The sequence below is a fragment of the Balaenoptera borealis genome, assembly GCF_965194805.1.
Source record: "Balaenoptera borealis genome assembly, chromosome: 1".
In the NCBI taxonomy this organism is placed as follows: Eukaryota; Metazoa; Chordata; class Mammalia; order Artiodactyla; family Balaenopteridae; genus Balaenoptera; species Balaenoptera borealis.
In genome coordinates, this window is record NC_138860.1 from 60,259,675 (window position 1) to 60,285,018 (window position 25,344).

The 25,344-nt window shown below is 35.8% G+C and overlaps 1 protein-coding gene across 2 annotated transcripts in view; it reads left to right on the forward strand.

Moving 5' to 3' along the window:
• Nucleotides 1–25,344, forward strand: part of KIFAP3 (kinesin associated protein 3) — a 167,291-nt gene that overhangs the window by 21,515 nt on the left and 120,432 nt on the right. For both annotated transcript variants that reach the window (XM_082383822.1, XM_082383823.1), the window contains exons 4-8: nt 236–291; nt 848–989; nt 14,887–14,986; nt 16,285–16,409; nt 18,582–18,680. In XM_082383822.1, the coding sequence (XP_082239948.1) occupies nt 236–291; nt 848–989; nt 14,887–14,986; nt 16,285–16,409; nt 18,582–18,680 (522 nt within the window). The remainder of the gene's footprint in view (nt 1–235; nt 292–847; nt 990–14,886; nt 14,987–16,284; nt 16,410–18,581; nt 18,681–25,344) is intronic.

Sequence of the window (25,344 nt, forward strand, 5' to 3'; positions counted from 1 at the left end):
TACCTAACATAACTTGGAGATTATTTATAGATTTTATTATACTCTCCGTGATATCCTTATTAGAACAAATGCATTATAGATGAGCATTTTTTATACATTGGAAAAAAGGTTATTTCATAAATTACCCATTTGAAGATCCCCAACTTAGCTAGAATTAAACTCAGCTGCTGAAAATAAAAATTACCCAGAAACCTTAAAACGTTGTTCTTCTCATAAGAAAAAAATCTTTTTACAGAAAAAAAAGAAAAATCAAGCAAGCCTAAAGATCCACCTCCTTTTGAAGGAATGGAGGTAAGACTATTTTTATCTAATAGAGAATTGATTCTAAGGTATTGCTTTTTACCATCAATAATTCATGCAATCACATTAAACAAATGTGGAATTTTAAAAAATGGTTGAACTTAAAGTACCTGAAAAAGGTAGAAAATCAGTATTTAATAAAGGTAAAAATTATTGGATGTGTCTTTTAGACATAATTTATTTTGATAAATAAGTTGTGAAATGTTTTAAATATTCTTATTGTACTATGTTTTAAAGTATGTTTAATTTATTATGGTAGATACTATTTTGCATTACATTTAAGATACTTTATCAATATAAATAGGCCAGTTTTAGAGTTTATGTACATCCCATTTTATCATATGGTTTATGACTACTTTCACTCAGGAGTCCTATCACCCAAAGGTCTAATTTCCCCCTCTACAAAAAGATGGCAACTGTAAGTCCTTTGAAAACTTGTCTCTTACAATCAGGGGCAGTTTATTGATCACAGAATACCATTCCTTTGACATTGGCTCTGTTGAGCATTATTCTTTTAGAGTACTTCCTTCCTCTTCCTTTGTTTCAGATTGATGAAGTTGCTAACATTAATGACATGGATGAGTACATTGAATTATTATATGAAGATATTCCTGACAAGGTTCGGGGTTCTGCCTTGATCCTACAGCTTGCTCGAAATCCTGATAACTTGGAAGAACTACTATTGAATGGTAGAATTTATAGACTTGAATTTATAGACTTATCTATAAATATTTAAAGTAGAATTATTATTGTGAAATATGATTTTTAAATTTATTATCATAGAGGGGTAAGCCAAAATTATTTATATCAAGCTTAGGAATGCACTTATTTTCCAGCTCTTTATTACTTTCCTTCTTACTCAAATTTCTTAACATGTGGGCATAACATTTAAATATTCTCTGGAGGATTCACTAATAATTTAAACCAGAAAAGTAAAGCATTAATGGTACTGAATCTTTTCTTTCTTCTATTCTGGAAGACTTTTTATTTTTTCTTCTATTCTGGAAGACTTTTTATTCTTTCAATTAGGATAAAATATCAGACTTCTGACATTTGCACATGTATGTATATGCTTTTATTAAATTACAGTTCCAATATTAGTTTTCTTTTAATAGCACAGCCAAAAACAGTAATCTTTTAAATTTCATTTAGATTGATTTTGATGCCAAGTATTTGCTTTCTTTTCCTTAGAAGTGCTGGGTAATAAAAGAAAACGGAGATATAATGCTCTTAAAACCTTTTTTCTCAGTAATACCACTGTAGAATACCACTATAGAATTATTATAATTTTCTGATTACACTTTTGCCAAAAATAAAACATGGAAGATATTGTTATGATATGATTTCCATCACATGTGAAGGAATACTTTTTTATCTATTGTCAAACTCCTTTTATGGAAGCTGCACAGTGCACATCAATGCTTTGTAGCATGGAAAATATATCCAGAGATCTGTCCAGAGAGTCACAGGATATTACCAATATTCCAGTTAGGAAATTTGTACATTTTAAGTATTTTCTAAATTATACAACTCATATATTAATATATTCTTTTTAAAGAATTAGAGTATTACAGGTAAAACCCCCTTTGACCATTAGTCTATAATCTGTTAGGAATTTGGAGTACATTCTTCCAGATCTTTTCCATATATTTAAACATATATATATATAGGTTTTTTTCCTGTATTAAAAATAGAGTATTACCTTATATGAATTTTTATGTTAATTATATCACACTTACTTGGTAATTTTTTCTCCATGTAGTAATGTTTCAAGATTATATGCATATAGATACATACAGTGTAATTAGTTTTGAACTACTTTTGATTATTGTATTTTATGAAGTTATGCATATTCTTTTTTTTTTTTTTTTTTTTTATTAATTAATTTATTTTTGGCTGTGTTGGGTCTTCGTTTCTGTGCGAAGGCTTTCTCTAGTTGTGGCAAGTGGGGGCCCCTCTTCATCGCGGTGCGCGGGCCTCTCACTATCGCGGCCTCTCTTGTTGCGGAGCACAGGCTCCAGACGCGCAGGCTCAGGAGTTGTGGCTCACGGGCCCAGTTGCTCCGCGGCATGTGGGATCTTCCCAGACCAGGGCTCGAACCCGTGTCCCCTGCATTGGCAGGCAGATTCTCAACCACTGCGCCACCAGGGAAGCCCTGAAGTTATGCATATTCTTTAGCCATTCCCCTTTTGATGGTCATTTGGTTGTTTCCAAAGTTTTCAGTAGGGAACTTTAGTGAACATCTTTGTTCATATCTTATATACACAGGCAAGGGTTTTTTAAGTGTGTGTACACAGAAACAAAGGTCATACAGAAATGCAGGTCATAATGTCTTAGGGTTATTTCTGAATTGTCCTCCAAAGTGGTTGTGCCACTGTCTCTCCAGACCAATGGAATATGAAGGCTATAAAACTTAAACATTTTTGCCACTGCGTTGTTGGTAATAAACAATATCTCTTTGTTCTAAGTTGTATTTGCCTGATTTCTAATGAATTTGATCTTTTTCTCATGTCACTAGACTTCTGGATTTCCTACCCTGTGAAGTTTGAATTTATATATACATGTGAATATATGTATATTTACATATGAGTATACATTCTTTTTCTTTTATATATATATGTATTATATATACAGTCATCCCTTGATATCCATGGGGGATTGGTTCTGAGGCCTGCCAAGGATACCAAAATCTGCAGATGCTCAAGTCCCATAGTTAGTCCTCCATATCCTTACATCTGCGGATGCAACTAACCACGGATCATGTACAGTTGACCCTTAAACAACATGGGTTTGAACTGCCTGGGTCCACTTATGCATACATAAGTTTAAACCCACGTTCAAGTATAAATGGGCCTGTGCAGTTCAAACCCATGTTGTTCAAGGGTCAACTATACATCCTTTTTCTTTTATGTACTTAGAAATAGTTTTTTTCAGTCTAATGTCTTTTTTTTTTTTTTTTTTGCATGACATATCTTTTTCCATTCTTTTACTTTCACCCTATTTGTGTCTTTGAATCTGAAGTGTTTCTGTTGTAGAATGCATACAGTTGGATCATATTTTTTTAATACATTCAAACAATCTGCCTTTTGATTGACGTGTTTATTCTATTTACCATTAACATAATTACTCATAAAGGATTGTCATCTAACACTTTGTGTTTTCTATATGTCTTTTATCTTTTTTTGTTCTTCTGTTTCTCCATTACTGCCTTCTTTTGTGTGAAATATTGTCTAGTACACCATTTTAATTCTTTTGTTGTTCCTTTACTGTGTTTTCCTGAATTATTTTCTAAGTGGTTACCCTAGGATTACAGATACCATCTTAAATTTTAAAAATCTAGTTTAAGTTAATGTCAACATAATTTTAACAATATACAAAAACTTTGCTTCAGTATACCTCTATTCCTACCCCATACCTTTATACTATTATTTCAAACATATTACATCTGCATACATTATCAGCCTATCAGCAAGTAATATAATTATTGATGTATGCACTTTAAAATCAGATAGAAGAAGATAATACAATCAAAAATATGTTTATAATGTCTTTTATATTTATATATAGAGAGAGTTACCTTTACCGGTGCTCTTTTTTCCTCTGTTTGGACTTAAGTTACTCTCTAGTGTCCTTGCATTTCAGCCTGATGGAATCCCTTTAGTATCTCTCATAGAAAAGGTCTACTAGCAACAAATTGTCTAAGTTTTTGTTTACCTAGGAATAACTTTTCTTCTGTTTAAAGGGTAGTTTTGCTGGATATAGAATTACTGGTTGACAGTCTTTTTCTTTTACAATTTGAATATGTCATCCCACTGGCTTCATGTCTGCATGGTTACTGATGTGAAACCAACTGTTAACCTTATTGAGGACCATGTGTACATGTTGAATTGATTTTCTCTTGCTACTTTCAACATTTGCTTTACCTTTGGCGTTTGCCAGTTTGACTTATGATGTGTTTAGGTGGTCATATCTTTGAGTTTATCTTGCTTGGAATTTGTGGAGCTTCTTGGATATGTAGATTAATGTTTTTAATCAAGTTTAGGAAGATTGGACCATTATTTTGTTAAATATTTATCTAGCTCCTTCCTCTCTATCCTTTCCCCTTGGGACCCCCGTGTTAGTAAGCTTGTTGATGTCATATAGGTCTTTGAAGCTCTATTTCTTTCTTTCTGTTCCTCAGACTGGATAATCTTAATTAACCTGCCTTTACATTTGTTGATTTTTTTTTCTAATTCACATCTGCTGTTAGGACCTTCTAATGAATTTTTCATTTCAGAAATCATACTTGCAACTTCAGAATTTCTATTTGGTTCATTTTGTATAATTTGTATCTCCTTATTGATATTCTTTGTTTGGTGAGACATAATTCTCATACCTTCTCATATTTTCCTTTAATTCTTTAGACATGATTTCCTTTAGTTCTTTCAATATATTTACAATAACTTCACATAATTTAAAATCATTGTCTCATAAGTTCAAAATGTGAGCTTCCTCATGGACAGTTTCTATTGAATGCTGTGTTTTCTGAGTATGGGAAATACTGTCCTCTGTTTCTTTGCATGTGCTGTATTTTTTGTTGTTGTTGAAATAATATTGGGGCAACTCTGGAAATCAGATTTCCACTCCTTCCCGGACTTGTTATATTTGCTGTTTATTTGTTTAATGAGTTTCCTGGATTAATTAATTACTGTAAAGTCTGTATTCTTTGTCTCTGCAGTCACTGAAGCCTCTGCTCAGTTAGTTTAGTGGTAATTAATGATTAGATAGAGATTTCTTTAAATGCCTGGCACACAGCGCCCCAGCCTTTGCTGAGGGGCTGTGGGTGTGTACATGTGGGTGGGAGGATGTCTTCAGTGCTCAGGGAAGTAGTTTACAAGCCTTAGCCTTCAATTCCTGCTTGAATATTGCCTCAAGGTTGGCCAGAGATGAGAGATTAGGCTTTTTTAGGTCTTCCCCTGGCATGTGCACATTCCTGCATGTGTGCCGGGCCTTCTGGAGTCCGAGGAATGTGTTGGAGTCTTTCAAAGACCCAGTGAATATCTCATTTCCCAGTTTTTCCTTTTAAAGTGTTTTGGTCAGCCTCTTGTTACCTCAAGTTGGCTAGGCTGCTGCACATAGCTGCAATGTTGCTGCTGGTAGTTTTCAACAAATGCCCTGGGTCTAAGGCTGTTTGTAAGAGCAATCTCTGAGTCAGGTCAAATAAAGCCAAACCATGGGAATGGAGCTTTTCAGCAAGTACCCTGATGGACAAGATATTGACAGTTCACCGGAGTGGGAATTTGGGGGGGACACCACACTGTTCTACTTCCTCCACTTGCTGCTGGGCTACTGTTTTTCACAGATATCATGGTTGTGATGCTGTTGGTTTTCAAAGTTTCCACAAAGTTGCACAGAGGGGATGGATTTGGGCAAGTTGAAATGCCACAGAGCTCACTGTTTTTACCAAGTCAGCCATATTTCTTAAATAAACACTTCTTGAGTTTTTGCAAAACTAATTTACAGAGTTCTAAAAGAGTTGATTTTGAAAAAATTTACCAGTATTATATTTGCTTATGGAAGAGTGTGGATTTTTGCAGGTCTTTACTCTGCTGTTCCTAAAGTGCTTGGCCCTGGAATTCATTTTTGTTGAAAGTGACAGGTAGAGATGTAATTTTATTTTTTTCCACATTGTATAGCCAGTTATTCCAACTTAGTTTTTTTTTGTTAACATCTTTATTGGAGTATAATTGCTTTACAACGGTGTGTTAGTTTCTGCTTTATAACAAGGTGAATCAGCTATACATATACGTACATCCCCATATCTCCTCCCTCTTGCGTCTCCCTCCCACTCTCCCTATGCCACCCCTCTAGGTGGTCACAAAGCACTGAGCTGATCTCCCTGTGCTATGCGGCTGCTTCCCACTAGCTATCTATTTTACAACTGGTAATGTATATATGTCCATGCCACTCTCTCACTTTGTCACAGCTTACCCTTCCCCCTCCCCATGTCCTCAAGTCCATTCTCTACCTCTGCATCTTTATTCCTGTCCTGCCCCTAGGTTCTTCAGAACCACATTTTTTCTTGTTTTTTTTTTTTTAGATTCCATATATGTTAGCATACAGTATTTGTTTTTCTCTATCTGATTTACTTCACTCTGTATGACAGACTCTAGGTCCATCCACCTCACTACAAGTAACTCAATTTCGTTTCTTTTTATGGCTGAGTAATATTCCATTGTATATATGTGTCACATCTTCTTTATCCATTCAGCTGTCGATGGACACTTAGGTTGCTTCCATGTCCTGGCTATTGTAAATAGAGCTGCAGTGAACATTGTGGTACATGACTCTTTTTGAATTAATGGTTTTCTCAGGGTATATGCCCAGTAGTGGGATTGCTGGGTTGTATGGTAGTTCTATTTGTAGTTTTTTAAGGAACCTCCATACTGTTCTCCATAGTGGCTATATCAGTTTACATTCCCACCAAAAGTGCAAGAGGGTTCCCTTTTCTCCACACCCTCTCCAGCATTTATTGTTTGTAGATTTTTTGATGATGGCCATTCTGACTGGTGTGAGGTGATACCTCATTGTACTTTTGATTTGCATTTCTCTAATGATTAGTGATGTTGAGCATTCTTTCATGTGTTTGTTGGGAATCTGTATATCTTCTTTGGAGAAATGTCTATTTAGGTCTTCTGCCCATTTTTGGATTGGGTTGTTTGTTTTTTTTTTTTTTATATTGAGCTGCATGAGCTGCTTGTAAATTTCAGAGTTTAATCCTTTGTCAGTTGCTTCATTTGCAAATATTTTCTCCCATTCTGAGGGTTGTCTTTTCATCTTGTTTATGGTTTCCTTTGCTGTGCAAAAGCTTTTAACTTTCATTAGGTCCCATTTGTTTATTTTTCTTTTTATTTCCATTTCTCTAGGAGATGGGTCAAGAAGGATCTTGCTGTGATTTATGTCATAGAGTGTTCTGCCTATATTTTCCTCTAAGACTTTTATGGTATCTGGCCTTGCATTTAGGTCTTTAATCCATTTTGAGTTTATTTTTGTGTATGGTGTTAGGGAGTGTTCTAATTTCATTCTTTTACATGTAGCTGTCCAGTTTTCCCAGTATCACTTATTGAAGAGGCTGTCTTTTCTCCATTGTATATTCTTGCCTCCTTTATCAAAAATAAGGTGACCATATGTGCATGGGTTTATCTCTGGGCTTTCTATCCTGTTCCATTGATCTGTATTTCTGTTTTGGGGCCAGTACCATACTGCCTTGATTACTGTAGCTTCGTAGTATAGTCTGAAGTCCAGGAGCCTGATTCCTCCAATTCTGTTTTTCTTTCTCAAGATTGCTTTGGCTATTTGGGGTCTTTTGTGTTTCCATACAAATTGTGAAATTTTTTGTTCTAGTTCTGTGAAAAATGCCATTGGTAGTTTGATAGGGATTGCGTTGAATGTGTAGATTGCTTTGGGTAGTTTAGTCATTTTCACAGTGTTGATTCTTCCAATCCAAGAACATGGTATATCTCTCCATCTGTTTGTATCATCTTTAATTTCTTTCATCAGTGTCTTATAGTTTTCTGCATACAGGTCTTTTGTCTTCTTAGGTAGGTTTATTCCTAGGTATTTTATTCTTTTTGTTGCAGTGGTAAATGGGAGTGTTTCCTTCATTTCTCTTTCAGATTTTTCATCCTTAGAGTATAGGAATGGAAGACATTTCTGTGTATTAATTTTGTATCCTGCTACTTTACCAAATTCATTGATTAGCTCTAGTAGTTGTCTGATAGCATCTTTAGGATTATCTATGTATAGTATGTCATCTGCAAACAGTGACAGCTTTACTTCTTCTTTTCCGATTTGGATTCCTTTTATTTCTTTTTCTTCTCTGATTGCTCTGGGTAAAACTGCCAAAACTATGTTGAATAATAGTGCTGAGAGTGGGCATCCTTGTCTTGTTCCTGAGTTTAGAGGAAATGGTTTCAGTCTTTCACCATTGAGATCGATGTTGGCTGTGGGTTTGTCATATATGGCCTTTACTATGTTGAGGTATGTTCCCTCTATACCTACTTTCTCTAGGGTTATTTATCATAAATGGGTGTTGAATTTTGTCGAAAGCTTTTTCTGCATCTATTGAGATGATCACATGGTTTTTCTCCTTCAATTTGTTAATATGGTGTATCACATCGATTGATTTGCGTATATGAAAGAATCCTTGCATTCCTGGGATAAACCCCACTTGATCATCGTGTGTGATCCTTTTGATGTCCTGTTGGATTCTGTTTGCTAGTAGTTTGTTGAGGACTTTTGCATCTATGTTCATCAGTGATATTGGCCTGTAGTTTTCTTTGTTTGTGACATCTTTGTCTGGTTTTGGTATCTGGGTGACGGTGGCCTCATAGAATGAGTTTGGGAGTGTTCCTCCCTCTGCTATATTTTGGAAGAGTTTGAGGAGGATAGGTGTTAGCTCTTCTCTAAATGTTTGATAGAATTCTCCTGTGAAGCCCTCTGGTCCTGGGCTTTTGTTTGTTGGAAGATTTTTAATCACAGTCTCAATTTCAGTGCTTGTGATTGGTCTGTTCATATTTTCTATTTCTTCCTGGTTCAGTCTCGGAAGGTTGTGCTTTTCTAAGAATTTGTCCATTTCTTCCAGGTTGTCCATTTTATTGGCATATAGTTGCTTGAAGTAATCTCTCATGATCCTTTGTATTTCTGCACTGTCAGTTGTTCTCCTTTTTCATTCCTAATTCTATTGATTTGAGTCTTCTCCCTTTTTTTCTTGATGAGTCTGGCTAATGGTTTATCAATTTTGTTTATCTTCTCAAAGAAACAGCTTTTATTTTTATTGATCTTTGCTATTGTTTCCTTCATTTCTTTTTCCTGTATTTCTGATCTGATCTTTATGATTTCTTTCCTTCTGCTAACTTTGGGTTTTTTTTTTTTGTTGTTCTTCTTTCTCTAATTGCTTTAGGTGTAAGGTTAGGTTGTTTATTTGAGATGTTTCTTGTTTCTTTAGGTAGGCTTGTATTGCTATAAACTTCCCTTTTAGAACTTCTTTTGCTGCATCCCTTAGGTTTTGGGCCATCGTGTTTTCATTGTCATTTGTTTCTAGGTATTTTTGATTTCCTCTTTGATTTCTTCTGTGATCTCTTGGTCATTAAGTAGTGTATTGTTTAGCCTCCATGTGTTTGTATTTTTTACAGATTTTTTCCTGTAATTGATATCTTATAGCATTGAGTCTTATAGCATTGTGGTTGGAAAAGATACTTGATATGATTTCAGTTTTCTTAAGTTTACCAAGGCTTGATTTGTGACCCAAGATATGATCTATCCTAGAGAATGTTCTGTGTGTGCACTTGAGAAGAAAGTGTATTCTGTTGTGTTTTGGGTGGAATGTCCTATAAATATCAATTAAGTCCATCTTGTTTAATGTAACATTTAAAGCTTGTGTTTCCTTATTTATTTTCATTTTGGATGATCTGTCCATTGGTGAAAGTGCAGTGTAAAGTCCTCTACTATGATTGTGTTCCTGTTGATTTCCCCTTTTATGGCTGTTAACATTTGCCTTATGTATTGAGGTGCTCCTGTGTTGGGTGCATAAATATTTACAATTGTTATATCTTCTTCTTGGATTGATCCCTTGATCATTATGTAGTGTCCTTCTTTGTCTCTTGTAATTGTCTTTATTTGAAAGTCTATTTTGTCTGATATGAGAATTGCTGCTCCAGCTTTCTTTTGATTTCCATTTGCATGGAATATCTTTTTCCATCCCCTCACTTTCAGTCTGTATGTGTCCCTTGGTCTGATGTGGGTCTCTTTTAGACAGCATATATATGGGTCTTGTTTTTGTATCCATTCAGCCAGTCTACGTCTTTTGGCTGGAGCATTTAATCCATTTACATTTAAGGTAATTATCAATATGTATGTTCCTGTTACCATTTTCTTAATTGTTTTGGGTTTGTTTTGTGAGTCTTTTTCTTGTGTTTCCCACCTAGAGAAGTTTCTTTAGCATTTTTTCTAAAGCTGGCTTTGTGGTGCTGAATTCTCTTAGCTTTCACTTGTCTGTAAAGATATTAATTTCTCTGTCGAATCTGAATGAGATCCTTGCTGGGAAGAGGAATCTTGGGTGTAGGTTTTTCCCTTTCATCGCTTTAAATATGTCCTGCCACTCCCTTCTGGCTTGCAGAGTTTCTGCTGAAAGATCAGCTGTGAACCTTATGGGGATTCCCTTGTGTGTTATTTGTTGTTTTTCCCTTGCTGCTTTTAATATTTTTTCTTTGTATTTCATTTTTGATAGTTTGATTAATATGTGTCTTGGCGTGTTTCTCCTTGGGTTTATCCTGTATGGGACTCTCTGTGCTTTCTGGACTTGATTAACTATTTCCTTTCCCATACTGGGGAAGTTTTCAATTCTAATTTATTCAAATATTTTCTCAGAACCTTTCTTTTTTTCTTCTTCTTCTGGGACCCCTATAATTCGAATGTTGGTGTGTTTAATGTTGTCCCAGAGGTCTCTGAGACTGTCCTCAATTATTTTCATTCTTTTTCTTTATTCTCCTCTGCAATAGTTATTTCCACTATCTTATCTTCCAGGTCACTTATCCGTTCTTCTACCTCAGTTATTCTGGTATTGATTCCTTCTAGAGAATTTTTAATTTCATTTATTGTGTTGTTCATTATTGTTTGTTTGCTCTTTAGTTTTCTAGGTCCTTGTTAAACGTTTCTTGTATTTTCTCCATTCTGTTTCCAAGATTTTGGATCATCTTTACTATCATTACTGTGTGTTCTTTTTCAGGTAGACTGCCTATTTCCTCTTTATTTGTTTGGTCTGGTGGGTTTTTAACTTGCTCCTTCATCTACTGTGTGTTTCTCTGTCTTCTCATTTTTCTTAACTCACTGTGTTTGGGATCTCCTTTTCACAGGCTGCAGGTTTGTAGTTCCCGTTGTTTTTGGTGTCCACCCCCAGTGGCTAAGGTTGGTTCAGTGAGTTGTGTAGGCTTCCTGGTGGAGGGGACTAGTGCCTGTGTTCTGGTGGATGAGGCTGGATCTTGTCTTTCTGGTGGGCAGGACTGTGTCCGGTGGTGTGTTTTGGGGTGTCTGTGACCTTATTATGATTTTAGGCAGCCTCACTGCTAATGGGTGGGGTTGTGTTCCTGTCTTGCTAGTTGTTTGGCATAGGGTGTCCAGCACTGTAGCTTGCTGGTCATTGAGTGGAGCTGGGTCTTAGTGTTGAGATGGAGATCTCTGGGAGAGCTTTTGCCATTTGATATTATGTGGAACCGGGAGTTCTCTGGTGGTCCAGTGTCCTGAACTCGGCTCTTCCACCTCAGTGTCACAGGCCTGACACCCGGCTGGAGCACTGAGACCCTGTCAGCCACACAGCTCAGAAGAAAAGGGAGAAAAAAGAAAGAAAGAAAGAAAATAAAGTTATTAAAATAAAAAATAATTATTAAAAATAAAAAAATTTAAAAGTAATAAAAAGAAAATAAAAAGGGAAGAAAGAAGAGAGCAACCAAACCAAACCACAAATCCACCAATGATAACAAGCGCTAAAAATTATACTAAAAAAAAAAAATGGACAGACAGAACCCTAGGACAAATGGTAAAAGCAAAGCTCTACAGACAAAATCACACAAAGAAGCATACACGTACACACTCACAAAAAGAGAAAGAGGAAAAAAAAATTTATATCGTTGCTCCCAAAGTCCACCGCCTCAATTTTGGGATGATTCGTTGTCTATTCAGGTATTCCACAGATGCAGGTACATCAAGTTGATTGTGGAGATTTAACCTGCTGCTCCTGAGGTTGCTGGGAGAGATTTCCCTTTCTCTTCTTTGTTCGCACAGCACCTGGGGTTCAGCTTTGGATTTGCGTGTAGGTCTCCTGAGGGCATCTGTTCTTTGCTCAGACAGGACGGGGTTAAAGTAGCAGCTGATTAGGGGGCTCTGGCTCACTCAGGCCAGGGGGAGGGAGGGGTACAGAATGCAGGTTGAGCCTGCGGGCGGCAGAGGCCGGCAGGACGTTGCACCAGCTTGAGGCGCGCCGTGTGTTCTCCCAGGGAAGTTGTCCCTGGATCACGGGACCCTAGCAGTGGAGGGCTGCACAGTCTCCCGGGAGGGGAGGTGTGGATAGTGACCTGTGCTTGCACACAGGCTTCTTGGTGGCTGTAGCAGCAGCCTTAGCGTTTTATGCCCGTCTCTGGTGTCCATGCTGATAGCCACGGCTCGCGCCCGTCTCTGGAGACGGTTTAGGCAGTGCTCTGAATCCCGTCTCCTCGCGCACCACTAAACAATGGTCTCTTGCCACTTAGGCAGGTCCAGACTTTTTCCCGGACTCCCTCCCGGCTAGCTGTGGCGCACTAGCCCCCTTCAGGCTGTGTTCACGCAGCCAACCCCAGTCCTCTCCCTGGGATCTGACCTCAGAAGCCCGAGCCTCAGCTCCCAGCCCCCATCTGTCCCAGCGGGTGAGCAGAGAAGTCTCTTGGGCTGCTGAGTGCTGGTCGGCACCGCTCCTCTGTGAGGGAATCTCTCCGCTTTGCCCTCTGCACCCCTGTTGCTGCACTCTCCTCCGTGGGTCTGAAGGTTCCCTTCCACCACCCGCAGTCTCCGCCCGTGAAGGGGCTTCCTAGTGTGTGGAAACCTTTCCTCCTTCACAGCTCCCTCCCACTGGTGCAGGTCCTGTCCCTATTCTTTTGTCTCTGTTTTTTCTTTTTTCTTTTCCCCTACCCAGGCATGTGGGGAGTTTCATGACTTTTGGGAGGTCTGAGGTCTTCTGCCAGTGTTGTAGGTGTTCTGTAGGAGTTGTTCCACATGTAGATGTATTTCTGATGTATTTGTGGGGAGGAAGGTGATCTCCTCGTCTTACTCTTCTGCCATCTTGAAGGTCTCTCCCCAGCTTAGTTATTGAATACTCCTTCTTTTCCCAGAGATTTGAAATGGCTTTTCTACTATATGCTGGCCATTTTTTTATTCAATTGATACTTCTTGAAAGCTTATTCTGTGCCAGATACTGTTCTCATATATTCATAGATATGTTTTGATGCTTTCTTTTCTTTTCCATTGATCTGTTTGATAACTTCCATACCAATATCATACTGTTGTTGTTTTGTTTTGTACTTTGACTAGAGTTTTAGAGTATGTAGGAGAAATGTTCCAATTTGTTGAGTTCTTTTTTTTAAAGTGGTGTTGCTGGTCTTTGTACATTTTCTTATATATTGTTTTGAGATCACTTTATTATATTCTCTAAGAAAATCTTAACAGAATTTTAATTATGATTGCACTCAAATTATAAATTAATTTTGGGTTATATTTTGATCTGTTGTAAACTTTGTAATTTTCTTTTGGTTTATTTCTTCATAACCTGTGTATAATTCCTATAGCTGTATTTTTATTGAGACATTTTTCTGTTCTTTAGTAAAGAAGAAAAATGCTAAATTTGTGACATTGTAGTACATCATTTTCCAAAGTATATTCTAAGAAATGCTGTATCCTCTGGATTATAAGGATGAATGCCTTTGGAAATACTGGATTAAGCAAAGCTAAACCAGATTCTTTATTAAGTAGGACTTTTTTAGAGCTTTTGCATATTACCTATTTATTTGACTTCAGAATAATTTTGTTCAAAACCTGTATTATACCAGTGCTCTGTATTATGAATATGAATAATACAGTGAAATGCTATTATAGGGTGTTTTTCAGTTTGTATAAAAAATTCCTCACTAAGGGGATTAGTAATATACTGAATTCTTGTTGTTTCATAATCTGAATGGCCAGAAAGCTCAAATAAACTAAATACTTTCATTACCATAATAAATACTTACAATGCAGTCCACGAAGTACAATAGATCCTCAATGCCTGTTATAGAAAGTTGCATTTTGATCACTATGTAATACACAGATATTTCAATTTTTAATGATTTTAAGATTTAGTCAGCCATGTAACAGTACTAATTTGAAACTAGTCTCATTACTTTATGTTTACTTAATGTATAGTAATTCTCATTAATCAATTCATTACCTTTTTCAGGAAAAAGGTGTAACAGGGATGTTTATCAATCTACCCTAAAGCTAGTTTTGTGAAAAACTTTTTGCTCTATTTATGGCTGTTGGCATCAATTTAACATGACATTAAAATATTAGACTTATTTTTCTGTGTATAAGTTTTATTTGATTATTAATTTGCTTTAGTGAAGTCAGTGGTAGCCTGCTTTAAACTGCTCATTATTTTTTTAGACTTAATCTAGTTTTTCACTTATTCATGAACACATTAAATCAGATGTTAAAAAAAAACTGGCACTGCAGTAGCAAGTGGAAATGAAAATTAAGAAATAAATGGTTCGTTGTATTATTTTATTGTCACCCATAGTATACTTACTATGTTACTTTATTTAGATCATATTTTATTTTTCTATTTACAGTTAGACTTAAAGCTGCATGTTGTGAGTTTTAGTATTTCAGTTTTAAAAATAGCTTTCTGTGTTGGAAAGAAGCATCCTACTTTTTGTCCCAGTTCTATCTTAGCTTTGTTATTTATTGATAGTAGACATTTAAAACCAATTACCCTTTATATCAGAGGCAAAGTGAGTGATCATTTTTGTACATCCCCTTTTTCTTTAGAAACTGCCCTTGGTGCATTAGCAAGAGTCCTCAGAGAAGACTGGAAGCAAAGTGTTGAGTTAGCTACAAACATAATATACATCTTTTTTTGCTTTTCCAGGTAAGTGTAAAAATTAGGAAATAAAAGTACTGATCTATATCTATTTCTGTCTGTCTGTGTCATTGGTTTAGATAGTAGATCACTAGTTTTCTCAGTCTTCTTATGTATCTAACTACGCTCTGCCTCTAAACTTCTATTTCCAATTCTCTGTCCTCTTTGTTGTTCTCTCTTTCTTTCAGTCTACACTCACCAATGCATATACATGTACAGTAGGATAATATAATGGTTTAGAGTTTAAGAGTTATGGGCTCTGGAAATAGACTCTCTGGCTTTGAATCCAAGTCCTGCTGTTTATTAGCCGTGTGATCTTGGCTACATTACTTAACCTTTCTGTGCTCAGTTTCCTCATCTGTAATTGTGGATAGTAATAGGAGCATCCTCTTCAGGAAGGTATTAGAAAAAAGCCTGACCCAGAGTAAGTGCCAGTAAATGTTACTGTTTTATATACAGTTGATCCTTGAACAACATGGGTTTGAACTGCGTGAGTCCACTTATACATAGATTTTTTTCCACTAAGTATGTACTACCATACTACATGGTCCCCCAGTTGAAACTGTGGATGCAGAACTGCAGATATGGAGGACCCACTATAAGTTATACATTTTTGACGACACAGAGGGTTGGCACCCCTATCCCTTGCATTGTTCAAGGGTCAACTGTGTGTGTGTGTGTGTGTGTGTATACACAGTATATGTTTGCAAACACATACCTGTTATGTATTCATGTATTTTATTTATACACATATATTCTTTAGAAGGATACTTATTGAGACATTGTGAAAAGTTTCTGACTTTTCAGAAATTCTAGGGAATTTCTTACCTCTGTTCTAAAAATGTGCCAGCATTAGCAAATAAATATTTACTGAATAAATACTTGGATGAATAAATTGTCTAGGAAACATATATAAAACCTAATTGCTAATACTTCACTAGTTTATTTCCTGGTATCAGTTTTATTCAATAATAGTACTGTTATATTAATAGTTTTGTTAGGTGGTAGTCTGAAATTTTATTTTGAGGGTATCTGAATAGTTAAAATGGTGGTTAATTACAAAAATGTGTTCTGTGTAATTTCTAACTTAAAAATAATTTCGTTTCAGGTAAGTGTTGTGTGTTAAAATATATTTAAAGTAATCTCACAATTTCAAGTCTTCCTAGTATACTGTGGGCATATTCATTTATTGAAATGTGTATATCAAGTCTATTTTACATTGTTTGTACCAGTGTTTATCCAAAACAGATTTCCTGAAGCCACAAAATGTATTCCTTTAAATACATACTAAAAACTCTTCTTTAAAGCTTTTCTCAGTTTCATGGACTTATCACTCACTATAAAATTGGAGCTCTGTGTATGAATATCATTGATCATGAATTAAAAAGACATGAGCTTTGGCAAGAAGAACTTTCTAAGAAGAAGAAAACTGATATCCTTTGAAGCGGCATTTCACCCCACTGTTGCCTGTTGCTGTGAGCTTTGGATGGAGAGGATTTTGTTTTGTTTGTCATTCACATTACTTGAAAAAATGCAAAAGTGTGCTGAAGGTTAAGATGAAGATTGAAATCAGAATGAATATAGTTTTACATATACTTTTTAATCTTTTTACAACTTTGATTAGGTGATAAGCTAGAGGGAATAGATAATAGTGGTCCTGGATAACTGAATTGTTGAGTCTCTAAGTGACTGTGCTATTTTGTCCCTTAAGATCCTTTAGTTAGCTGAAGTCTGGCTCACCACTGTTGCTTATGTAGTTTTCTCTGTGTAATAAGGTGACTTTGATTGGAATGAGTGTGAATTTGGTGAAGAACATAGTTTTAAATTCTATTTTTCTAATTATTAAAAAAAGTATTTTTGGACTTACATACAAATTTGAGATGCCTGCAGAAGCGTAGAACCTGTGAAAGGAACCTTAAAAAGAATCAATTTTAACCTTTCAATACAAGAATCTTTTCTGCAACTTCCCTTACAAATCGATTATTTAGTCTCTTTATCATGTCACTGCTTATTGATTTAGCTCATTCTGTGTTTTGACATTCTATTTATTATAATGGTTTTTTGCTTAGTGTACTAAAGTCTACTTCCCAATAACTTCTATCCCTTGATTCTAATCTTGCATACTGAAGCAATATAGAATAAGGATATTTTCTTCAATATCACATTTCTTATATATGAAGATATTTGTCATATTTCTTCTACAACTTTAATTCTAAATTGAAGGCCCTGGCTTATTCATATCTGTCTAATATGACATGTTTTGCAGATGACAAGTCATATTGGTAACTTTCCTTTGAACCCAATATTTATTGATCTCTTTTAAAAAGTAAAAATATTATTTCTGTTGTGCCCAATATCTCATGTTTTTTACCTCCCCTTCGTGGAATACCCAAGGCACTATAAAAATACACCCTCACACACACACACAGATTTGACTTTTCTTAATTAGGATCTTTATAGGTTTAGACAATTTTCTCTATGTGCTTTAAGCTTCTGACATCTAGATTGGTGTTGACTTAAACCATATGGACAACTCAATAATCCTGGAGACTTCAGGTCATTTCTTGAGTCCCAAATTTCCTGAATGTACCTAAAATTCATTGAAACTAAGGCAGGGGGGATACAGAGGAACCACTAATGGGACTTTTAGCAATCATTAATTTATACTTTGTGATTGCTTGGTGACAAGAACTGATCTTTTAGGATATATCATATTCCTATAAATATTAGACACCACTGAATGTAAGATACACCATTATTTATGAACCACTGCGAAAGGAAAAAGGTGCTTCCAATTAAAACTATGACATATCATGGATTATAAGATATATTCAAATTCTGGAGATGTTAAGATGTGCAATAAATGTGTCTCAGAATCAGTGGATTACAATAATTGAAGGAATATAAAAATGACCTATCAGAAGTTTGGCCATTTCTCCTAAGATATTACTATTTTATTAAGTCTTAAGTTTCCTTGTGTTGTGATGCAAGTAGCATTCCACAAGGGGGATGTTTTTGAGTGCTTGGGGATCCTGAATTCATACTGAAGTAATTGGTTATTTCTGCAGGTGTCCAAGGGACTATTTGGGGCTATAAGATATAATTTTTAAATTTTGTTTTTCTCTAACTTTGGGATATTTCTCTTTTTGTATGTAGTCTGAAGAGGGTGCTAAAAAGCTTTAGATATAATCAACGTCCTTTCAATATACTAGACATCTGTCCGAAGTGGAATTCACTATTCTTATTAACTAAATCATTCTTTAAGGCTGTAACCTTTTTGATTCATGGACCTATTTTTTAATCTGGTGAAAGTTAGAGACTTGTGCACATACATAAAATATTTACATACAATTTCTGAGGATTCAAGTACTTGGTGAAGCCTAAACATGTGTTCACCCAAGGTCTGCAAGCACATCCTCGAGCACTTGGTTAAGAAGATCTGTTATAACACAATTGTGCAGGGAATAATATTTTAATTAAACTATTGGTTACAGAAAATAACTGGATAAAATTGCACATAAAATTTATTAGCACTGTTCTTCATAGTATTTTTCATTAGGTTTTCTTTGCTTCAGTGAATATGGATGATCCTTAACTTGTTTACTTGATGAAGACCCTGAAAACCAAACCTTGAGAAAAGATTATGAAAAAACCTTTAAAAAATACCAGGGGCTTGTGGTAAAACAGGAACAGCTCTTACGAGGTATGAATACCTAAGCAATGAGAACGCAACAAAGTTCTTACTATACATTCAGCTTGTTCTATTTTTGTCAGATAAATAAAGCTAATACCAGACTAATTGAAAGTTCTATGAATTTTAATGTACTACAGAATCTTCTGTCTTTAGCATTGATAATGATGTTTTAAATTTCACTGCACTATCTTTCTACCAAAAGGCCCCATTCAGCTCTTAAATGTATAAATTACATTCTTGAAATTGTATTAATCAGAAAGGATTTTTTAATCCAATGTATGGCCTTTTCAATAATAAGAATCTTGTCTCTCAAACCCTGCTATATGTATCTTATATGGTGACAATTTTGTTGCTTTCCTAGGAAATAGATGTAAAATTTTTCAAAATATTTCTCTTTAATAAAAAATAGTCTCCTCTTTCTGGGGTTTGTGAGAGATTTAACAGTTCGATAGTATGGTTTTTCAGTCATTGATAAGATGCAAAATCTTATGTTGTTAGTAAGAATGATGTGGGACTTTTAAGTGTGCATTCAATTCCTGCTTTGTAGCTGACTATTGATTTTTTCCCCCGGCTTTATTGAGATATAATTGACATATAACACTGTGTAAGTTTAAGGTATACAGTGTAATGGTTTGATACAAGTATATGTTGCAGAATGTTTACCACAATAAGATTACTTAACAAATCCTTCTCCTCACATAATTACCATTTTGTTGTTGTTGTTGTTTTTATGGTGAGAACATTTAAGATCTGTCATAGCACCATTCAAGTATACAGTACAGTATTTTTACCTGTAGTCACCACGCTGTATATTAGATCCTGGAACTTACTCATCTTATAACTGAAAGTTTGTACTCTTTGACCACCGTCTCCCCATTTCCCCCACAACCCAGCGTCTGGTAACCATCAATCTACTCCTCGTTTCTGTGAGCTCAGCGTTTTTAGATTCCACATATAAGCATATAAGTGAGAACATACAGCATTTGTCTTCCTCCGTCTGACTTATTTCATTTAGCATAATGCCCTCAAGATCCATCTTTGTTGTGGCAAATGTCAGAATATCGCCCTTTTTAATAAACAAGTAATATTCTATTTTATATATATTATATATAATATATAAGTAATATACGTTATATATTTTATATAATATTTTATATAAATATATATATCACATCTACTTTATCCATTCATCCATGTATAGACACTTAGGTTGCTTCCACATTTTAAATATTATGAATAATGCTGGAGTGAACATGGGAGTGCAGATATCTCTTTGAGGTCGTGATTTTATTTCCTTTGGATATATACCCAGAAGTAGGATTGCTGAGTCATATGGTAGTTCTATTTTTAACTTTTTGAGGAACCACCATACTGTTTTCCAGAGTGGCTGCACCAGTATATAGTCCTGTCAACAGTACACCAAGTGTTCCCTTTTCTCCACATTTGCCAGCATTTATCTCTTGTCTTTTTGATAATAGCCATTCTGACAGATGTGAGATTGTATCTCAGTGTAGTATTGATTTGCATTTGCCTGATGATTAGTGATGTTGAGCATTTTCATGTGTCTGTTGGCCATCTGTACGTCTTCTTTGGAAAAATTTCTATTCAGATCCTCTGCCCATTTTTTAATTGAGTTGTTTGATTTTTCGATGTTGAGTTGTGTGAGTTCTTTGTGTATTTTGGATATTAATCCCTTATTGGATATATCATATGCAAATACCCTCTCTCATTCTGTAGGCTGCTTTTTCATTTTGTTGATAGCTAGCTTCCTTTGCTGTGTAAAAGCTTTTTAGTTTGATGTAGTCCAATTTGTTTGTTTTACTTTTGTTTCCCTTGCCTGAGGGGACATATCCAAAAAATTATTGCTAAGGCTGATGTCAGAGAGCATACTGCCTATGTTTTCTTCTAGGAGTTTTACGGCTTCAGGTCTTACATTTAAGGCTTTAATCCAATTTGAGTTTATTTATTTATTTTTTTAACATCTTTATTGGAGTATAATTGCTTTACAATGGTGTGTTAGTTTCTGCTTTATAACAAAGTGAATCAGTTATACATATACATATGTTCCCATATCTCTTCCCTCTTGCATCTCCCTCCCTCCCACCCTCCCTATCCCACCCCTCTAGGTGGTCACAAAGAACAGAGCTGATCTCCCTGTGCTATGCGGTTGCTTCCCACTAGCTATCTATTTTACGTTTGGTAGTGTATATATGTCCATAACACTCTCTCACTTTGTCACATCTTACCCTTCCGCCTCCCCATATCCTCAAGTGCATTCTCTAGTAGGTCTGTGTCTTTATTCCCGTCTTGCCACTAGGTTCTTCATGACCATTTTTTTTTTTTTCCCTTAGATTCCATATATATGTGTTAGCATACTGTATTTGTTTTTCTCTTTCTGACTTACTTCACTCTGTATGACAGACTCTAACTCCATCCACCTCACTACAAATACCTCCATTTCATTTCTTTTTATGGCTGAGTAATATTCCATTGCATATATGTGCCACATCTTCTTTATCCATTCATCCGATGATGGACATTTAGTTTGCTTCCATGTCCTAGCTATTGTAAATAGAGCTGCAATGAGCATTTTGGTACATGACTCTTTTTGACCTATGGTTTTCTCAGGGTATATGCCCAGTAGTGGGATTGCTGGGTCATATGGTAGTTCTATTTTTAGTTTTTTAAGGAACCTCCATACTGTTCTCCATAGTGGCTGTATCAATTTACATTCCCCCCAACAGTGCAAGAGTGTTCCCTTTCCTCCACACCCTCTCCAGCATTTATTGTTTGTAGATTTTTTGATGATGGCCATTCTGACCGGTGTGAGATGATATCTCATTGTAGTTTTGATTTGCATTTCTCTAATGATTAGTGATGTTGAGCATTCTTTCATGTGCCTGTTGGCAATCTGTATATCTTCTTTGGAGAAATGTCTATTTAGATCTTCTGCCCATTTTTGGATTGGGTTGTTCGTTTTTTTGTTATTGAGCTGCATGAGCTGCTTGTGAATCTTGGAGATTACTCCTTTGTCAGATGCTTCATTTGCAAATATTTTCTCCCATTCTGATGGTTGTCTTTTGGTCTTGTTTATGGTTTCCTTTGCTGTGCAAAAGCTTTTAAGTTTCATTAGGTCCCATTTGTTGATTTGTGTTCTTATTTCCATTTCTCTGGGAGATGGGTCAAAAAGAATCTTGCTGTGATGTATGTCATAGAGTGTTCTGCCTATGTTTTCCTCTAAGAGTTTGATAGTGTCTGGCCTTACATTTAGGTCTTTAATCCATTTTGAGTTTATTTTTGTGCATGGTTTCAGGGAGTGTTCTAATTTCATACTTTTACATGTACCTGTCCAATGTTCCCAGCACCACTTATTGAGGAGGCTGTCTTTTCTCCACTGTATATGCTTGCCTCCTTTATCAAAGATAAGGTGACCATATGTACGTGGGTTTATCTCTGGGCTTTCTATCCTGTTCCATTGATCTATATTTCTGTTTTTGTGCCAGTACCAAACTATCTTGATTACTGTAGCTTTGTAATATAGTCTGAAGTCAGGGAGCCTGATTCCTCCAGCTCCATTTTTCGTCCTCAAGATTGCTTTGGCTATTCGGGGTCTTTTGTGTCTCCATACAAATTGTGAAATTTTTTGTTCTAGTTTTGTGAAAAATGCCAGTGGTAGTTTGATAGGGATTGCATTGAATCTGTAGATTGCTTTGGGTAGTAGAGTCATTTTCACAATGTTGATTCTTCCAATCCAAGAACATGGTATATCTCTCCATCTATTTGTATCATCTTTAATTTCTTTCATCAGTGTCCTATAATTTTCTGCATACAGGTCTTTTGTCTCCTTAGGTAGGTTTATTCCTAGATATTTTATCCTTTTTGTTGCAGTGGTAAACGGGAGTGTTTTCTTAATTTCACTTTCAGATTTTTCGTCATTAGTGTATAGAAATGCAAGAGATTTCTGTGCATTAATTTTGTATCCTGCTACTTTACCAAATTCATTGATTAGCTCTAGTAGTTTTCTGGTAGGATCTTTAGGATTCTCTATGTATAGTATCATGTCATCTGCAAACAGTGATAGCTTTACTTCTTCTTTTCCGATTTGGATTCCTTTTATTTCTTTTTCTTCTCTGATTGCTGTGGCTAAAACTTCCAAAACGATGTTGAATAATAGTGGTGAGAGTGGGCAACCTTGTCTTGTTCCTGATCTTAGTGGAAATGGTTTCAGTTTTTCACCATTGAGGATGATGTTGGCTGTGGGTTTGTCATATATGGCCTTTATTATGTTGAGGAAAGTTCCCTCTATGCCTACTTTCTCTAGGGTTTTTATCATAAGGGGGTGTTGAATTTTGTCGAAAGCTTTCTCTGCATCTATTGAGATGATCATATGGTTTTTCTCCTTCAATTTGTTAATATGGTGTATCACGTTGATTGATTTGCGTATATTGAAGAATCCTTGCATTCCTGGGATAAACCCCAGTTGATCATGGTGTATAATCCTTTTAATGTGCTGTTGGATTCTGTTTGCTAGTATTTTGTTGAGGATTTTTGCATCTATGTTCATCAGTGATATTGGCCTGTAGTTTTCTTTCTTTGTGACATCTTTGTCTGGTTTTGGTATCAGGGTGATGGTGGCCTCGTAGAATGAGTTTGGGAGTGTTCCTCCCTCTGCAATATTTTGGAAGAGTTTGAGAAGGATAGGTGTTAGCTCTTCTCTAAATGTTTGATAGAATTCGCCTGTGAAGCCATCTGGTCCTGGGCTTTTGTTTGTTGGAAGATTTTTAATCACAGTTTCAATTTCAGTGCTTGTGATTGGTCTGTTCATATTTTCTATTTCTTCCTGGTTCAGTCTCGGCAGGTTGTGCATTTCTAAGAATCTGTCCATTTCTTCCAGGTTGTCCACTTTATTGGCATAGGGTTGCTTGTAGTAATCTCTCATGATCGTTTGTATTTCTGCAGTGTCAGTGGTTACTTCTCCTTTTTCATTTCTAATTCTATTGTATTGAGTCTTCTCCCTTTTTTTCTTGATGAGTCTGGCTAATGGTTTATCAATTTTGTTTATCTTCTCAAAGAACCAGCTTTTAGTTTTATTGATTTTTGCTATTGTTTCCTTCATTTCTTTTTCATTTATTTCTGATCTGATCTTTATGATTTCTTTCCTTCTGCTAACTTTGGGGTTTTTTGTTCTTCTTTCTCTAATTGCTTTAGGTGCAAGGTTAGGTTGTGTATTCGAGATCTTTCCTGTTTCTTGAGGTGGGCTTGTATTGCTATAAACTTCCCTCTTAGAACTGCTTTTGCTGCATCCCATAGGTTTTGGGTCGTCGTGTTTTCACTGTCATTTGTTTCTAGGTATTTTTGATTTCCCCTTTGATTTCTTCAGTGATCACTTCGTTATTAAGTAGTGTATTGCGTAGCCTCCATGTGTTTGTATTTTTTACAGATATTTTCCTGTAATTGATATCTAGTCACATAGCGTTGTTGTCGGAAAAGATACTTGATATGATTTCAATTTTCTTAAATTTACCAAGGCTTGATTTGTGACCCAAGATATGATCTATCCTGGAGAATGTTCCATGAGCACTTGAGAAAAATGTGTATTCTGTTGTTTATGGGTGGAATGTCCTATAAATATCAATTAAGTCCATCTTGTTTAATGTATCATTTAAAGCTTGTGTTTCCTTATTTATTTTCATTTTGGATGATCTGTCCATTGGTGAAAGCGGGGTGTTAAAGTCCCCTACTATGATTGTGTTGTTGTCGATTTCCCCTTTTATGGCTGTTAGTATTTGCCTTATGTATTGAGGTGCTCCTATGTTGGATGCATAAATATTTACAATTGTTATAAATTCTTCTTGAATCGATCCCTTGATCATTATATAATGTTCTTTGTCTCTTGTAATAGTCTTTATTTTAAAGTCTATTTTGTCTGATATGAGAATTGCTGCTCCAGCTTTCTTTTGATTTCCATTTGCATGGAATATCTTTTTCCATCCCGTCACTTTCAGTCTGTATGTGTCCCTAGGTTTGAAGTGGGTCTTTTGTAGACAGCATATATACGGGTCTTGTTTTTGTATGCATTCAGCCAGTCTGTGTCTTTTGGTGGGGGCATTTAATCCATTTACATTTAAGGTAATTATCGATACGTATGTTCCTATTCCCATTTTCTTGAATGTTTTGTGTTTGTTGTTGTAGGTGTTTTCCTTCTCTTGTGTTTCTTGCCTAGAGAAGTTCCTTTAGCATTTGTTGAAAAGCTGGTTTGGTGGTGCTGAACTCTCTCAGCTTTTGCTTGTCTGTAAAGGTTTTAATTTCTTCATCAAGTCTGAATGAGATCCTTGCTGGGTAGAGTAATCTTGGGTGTAGGTTTTTCTCCTTCATCACTTTAAATATGTCCTGCCACTCCCTTCTGGCTTGCAGAGTTTCTGCTGAAAGATCAGCTGTGAACCTTATGGGGATTCCCTTGTGTGCTATTTGTTGTTTTTCCCTTGCTGCTTTTAATATGTTTTCTTCATATTTAATTTTTGATAGTTTGATTAATACGTGTCTTGGCGTGTTTCTCCTTGGATTTATCCTGTATGGGACTCTCTGTGCTTCCAGGACTTGATTAACTATTTCCTTTCCCGTATTAGGGAAGTTTTCAAACTATAATCTCTTCAAATATCTCTCAGTCCCTTTC